Source organism: Chondrus crispus, genomic scaffold (assembly GCF_000350225.1).
Source record: "Chondrus crispus Stackhouse genomic scaffold, scaffold_123, whole genome shotgun sequence".
Lineage (NCBI taxonomy): Eukaryota > Rhodophyta > Florideophyceae > Gigartinales > Gigartinaceae > Chondrus > Chondrus crispus.
In genome coordinates, this window is record NW_005178989.1 from 218,869 (window position 1) to 222,989 (window position 4,121).

A 4,121-nucleotide genomic window follows, 5' to 3' on the forward strand; every position below is an offset into this window, starting at 1 on the left:
GACGACGACGACCTCATCCTCGTCGACCTGCTCGACGGCGCACACCTCCCCACCAGGGAGCACAACCAGCCCCGCGCGCACGGCCTCATGTCCGCAAACTCGGATAGCATCATCTCCCTCCCGCCCATGGATGGCCGCGCCGCCTCGTGGGCCGAGATTAAGGCCCACACCCAGAGGGACAGACGCTTGAGGAGGGCCAGTCATTCCATTGGCGGCTTTAATGTCCCCGACTATATGCGGGCCTTGCGCCGCCCGCGTAGCCCCGCCCAGACTGCAGAGCCGCCGGCTCAACGCGCGCCCGCGGCCCCGGGGAGGCTGCCGAGTATTGCAGAGTCGCAGTCGACGAGGGACCACCATGCCGCGCCCCCTGTGCACCTCGTCATGCCCGTGTCTGAGGAAGGCCCCGCGCAGGAAGTGCGTCCTGTCACCCAACTTCCGAGGCCGAGACAGCCAAAGGAACACCTCCGCGACCGCCACGTGCCGGGTAAATCCCGCTCCGCGTCGAGGGTTCGCCCGACCCCGGATCGACTGCGAGATGCAAATCTCGCCCCTGCTCAGGGAGAGAATTCAAGCCTGCTGGGGGGGCAGCGCGATCCCGTTAACGTGCCCCACCATAAGAGAATACGTACCACCCGCGGAGGCTCGTTTCATATCCAGAGGGATATGTTTATGGTGGACGACAGCGGGGGGCATAGTACCAGCACTGGCGACGCGTCGAACAAGACCCCCCGCCATGACACGGGAGGGAAGAAGCGACGGAAGGGACGCCGTTCCATGCACAGGCACAGGCGCGACTTTCGCCCTGGAGCTTGGGGCTGGCGTATGCCGGCAGAGGAAGATGTTGTCATGCCCAGCGGTTCGTGGATTTACCTGCCGTTGATAGGCATGCTTACCTTTGTCGTCGCCCATTCGGTCAACACCTCGGCCCACTTCATTGCCAACTCTGTCATAGCCCCGTTGGGGAAGGCAATAGGCAGAGGCTTGGGCGGAACTGCCGCCATGTGGGCAACCGGATCGTTGCGGGGACTTTCGCTCGCGATAAGCTTCCTCCTGGTCTTCTTCATATCCCCACAGTACTCTGCGGGATCGGGCATCCCGGAAATGAAATGCGTGCTCAGTGGCGTCTTCATGCCCAAGATGTTGAACCTGAGGACCTTGTTCGCCAAGACAGTCGGCCTCGCTTTTTCCCTCGCGAGCGCCATCAGCATTGGCCGCCTGGGTCCCTTTATACACATCAGTGGCATCATAGCCGCCTTGGTGTCCAAGATTCCGTGGTTCAGCGCACTGCACAACAGCGCCCGCTTCCAGCTACAGGCCCTTAGCGCCGCGATGGCCGCGGGGGTTGGCGCAACGTTTGGGGCACCCATCGGTGGCACTTTACTTTCCATCGAGGTCATGAGCACGTATTATTATGTGCATTGGCTGCCGATGGCTTTGTATTGCTCGGTCATGGGCTACTTTTTGGTCGTCTCGCTTGTCCAAGTAGACAAGCGTTCCTTCTTCCCTGTCAGCGCTGACATCGGCTTTAAATTCACCTCTGGGAAGCGCCTTTTGTTGTACATTGCGCTTGGAGCCGTTTGCGGCGTTGTCGGCGCTGCTCTGGTCCAATTCACCCGGGCAGCATTCAATTTTCGCCGAAAATACTTCACAAACGCAACGCCCGTGCGGACGACGCTCATGGTCGCTTGGTTTGCCCTGTTCCATACTTTGGTCGTGGCCTCTTTTGGCGGCATCATGGCCATCCCGCAGAGGACTGGGGTAGGTGAACTCTTCAGCGAAAGTGAGGGCGTCGTCCCCTGGCTCAGCATGAGCTGGCGGCCTTTTGAAACCGAGAGATGGAACTCCATTTCCGTGCTCTTCCTCTCCTTCGCAGTGAAATTCGTGCTCACTGGACTCTCCCTTATCATGCCTGTGCCAGCAGGAACGTTTATGCCCATTTTCGAAACGGGGGCGTTGCTAGGGAGAGTCTTTGGAGAGTTTTGCGGCTTTTTCGCCTTCATGGACTGGGTTGATCCCAAAGTGACGGCCATCATCGGGGCTGCAGCGCTGACTTCGGGTGCGCTCCACACGACCTCAGTGGCAGTGGTGATGCTTGAATTGACACGGGAAGCGATCGATGTTCTTCCATTGGCCGTGGGTGTCCTTGTGTCGTACGGGGTCTCAAAGCAGCTCTGTTCGGATTTGTTTTCCGAATTCATCAAGATTCGGCGACTCCCATTCATTTTGGGACTGCGTGAGCGATACCCCTCGGAGAACCACCAGTTCTACGAAGACGTGTCCACCGTGGTGGCTGGCTCTTTCATGTCGACTGACTTTCCGTATGTGACTCCCTTCTCCACGAGAGGAGAAGTGCTTCAGATGCTGACGGTGCGACGCAAGCCATGGATCACGTGCGCGTTCCTGAGCGACGACAGGGACCGGTGGCTTTGGGGCACGATCACGCAAGAAAATTTGTGGAAGGCGTTGGGCAATGACGGCTTGAGCTCGTCTGAGTCGTTTGACGAAGAGCAGGGGTACGGGTCGGTGGGACGTGGCCAAGGCAGTGCAACTTCGGAAGAGGATTACATCCCGTTGCTGAAGAATTTTGATCCGACAGTGGGGTCCCCGTTGGTCGACATGGGCCCGATGCAAGTGTCGCACAGCACGCCATTTTGGAAGATTGTGACACTGTTCCGTATGCTGTCCATGAGCACGATGTACGTGATGAAGGACGGTGTGACGGTCGGGTGCGTGAGCAAGGCGCAAGTTATCTCGCACTCGATCCACATCGAGGACCGTGCCAAGCGAAAGCGGGAGCGGGTGCGGCAAGCTCAGGCGCAGCGGGTTCGCGACGAGAGGGAGCTATTGCGGCAGCTTCAGCGTGACCCGCAGACGTCGAAACGACTGGCGTCGCGCATGTCTGGGCAGGACCTTGTGAATATGTGCTCGGCCGCGAGTGCGGGGAAGAGGAGTGGGCACGGTAGTTTTAGCAGTAGAAGATAGAGATTTTTGTCTTGTGTATTTTTATACTATCGAGAAGTGTGTTTTTTTTTTTTGGTAGATAGAGTAGATGGCTAAAGAGTTTTGAGACTAACTTCTGATCTGAAGGCACTGCAGCCAGAGTCTGAAACTGGAGTGTGGAGGAGAAATATCGTTTGGTAGAACGGGTAGATGCTGAGAACGGGAGTGAAAACGAGCAGGGATGTTGCCGTTGTGCGAGTGAATGAGAACATGTTTGCTGAGATTAGCAATGTGACGTGTCAGGGAGAGGGAAGCAAGTGGTGCACGGATCGATAGACGACAGTGAAAAAAAAAAGGTTGAACAGAGGGGCAATGGGAAGGCACGTGTATCAGGTGGGTAATATCAGGTGGGTAATATCAGGTGGATAATATCAGGTGGGTAATATCAGGTGGATAATATCAGGTGGGTAATCGGTAAGCTGCATCGGCAAGCGGGACAAAGAGCTGGGCACCAACGGTTGTCGTTTGTACAGTTTACTGTCGCCTTCGATGGGAGTGGAACAGTGATCTACACTACTATACAAAGATTAGGAGTGGACAAAAAAACGCCCACACACACAGCAAAAGCAAGCACGATCGGCGAGGGCCTGTTCCAAGAACGCAGCGCCCGTCAACGCGCGGTCGGGCTCCAAGACCGTCAGTAACACGAACAAGTTAAACAAAAAAAAGTAGCTCACGGGTCGAAAGCGCGCGCCCCTACCGCCCCCGGAGTGTGACAAGGACGACGGCAAAGTCATCGCCAGGCGCGTCGCTCCTCCTTTTCGCGAGCCTGAGCAGCTCCTCACACGCGAATTGCAGCGAAGTCTCCTGCTCGAAGCACTCTCTCACGCGATCGACGGCCTGCTGCGGCGACACGCCGCCATGTGCGTCCCACAGGCCGTCGGTAGCAAGGATGACGAAATCGTCGTCGCCCTCGAGGCGGACCTCGCGCACGTGCGGCTCGGCCACGACGCCGAGGCTGCGGCAATCGAGGTCGCCCAGCGCGCGGGTGATGGAAATGGCCTTCCCCCACGGATCGCCGTTGCTCAGAAAGCCGTTGAGCACGACGCCGCCCACGGCCTCGACGCGCGCGCGCTCCTCCGCGTCGGTCAGGCGGTGGTCGCGGCTGACGACGCGGGCCT

General features: G+C 58.1%; 1 protein-coding gene; it reads left to right on the forward strand.

Moving 5' to 3' along the window:
- The first annotated feature begins 381 nt into the window (after positions 1–381).
- On the forward strand, positions 382–3,067 carry CHC_T00002062001 (hypothetical protein). XM_005713028.1 is given in 2 exon segments: positions 382–2,982; positions 2,983–3,067. 1 exon segment carries the CDS (start codon positions 382–384, stop codon positions 2,980–2,982), a length of 2,601 nt encoding a protein of 866 aa, XP_005713085.1. The 3' UTR covers positions 2,983–3,067.
- Positions 3,068–4,121: the final 1,054 nt, after the last annotated feature.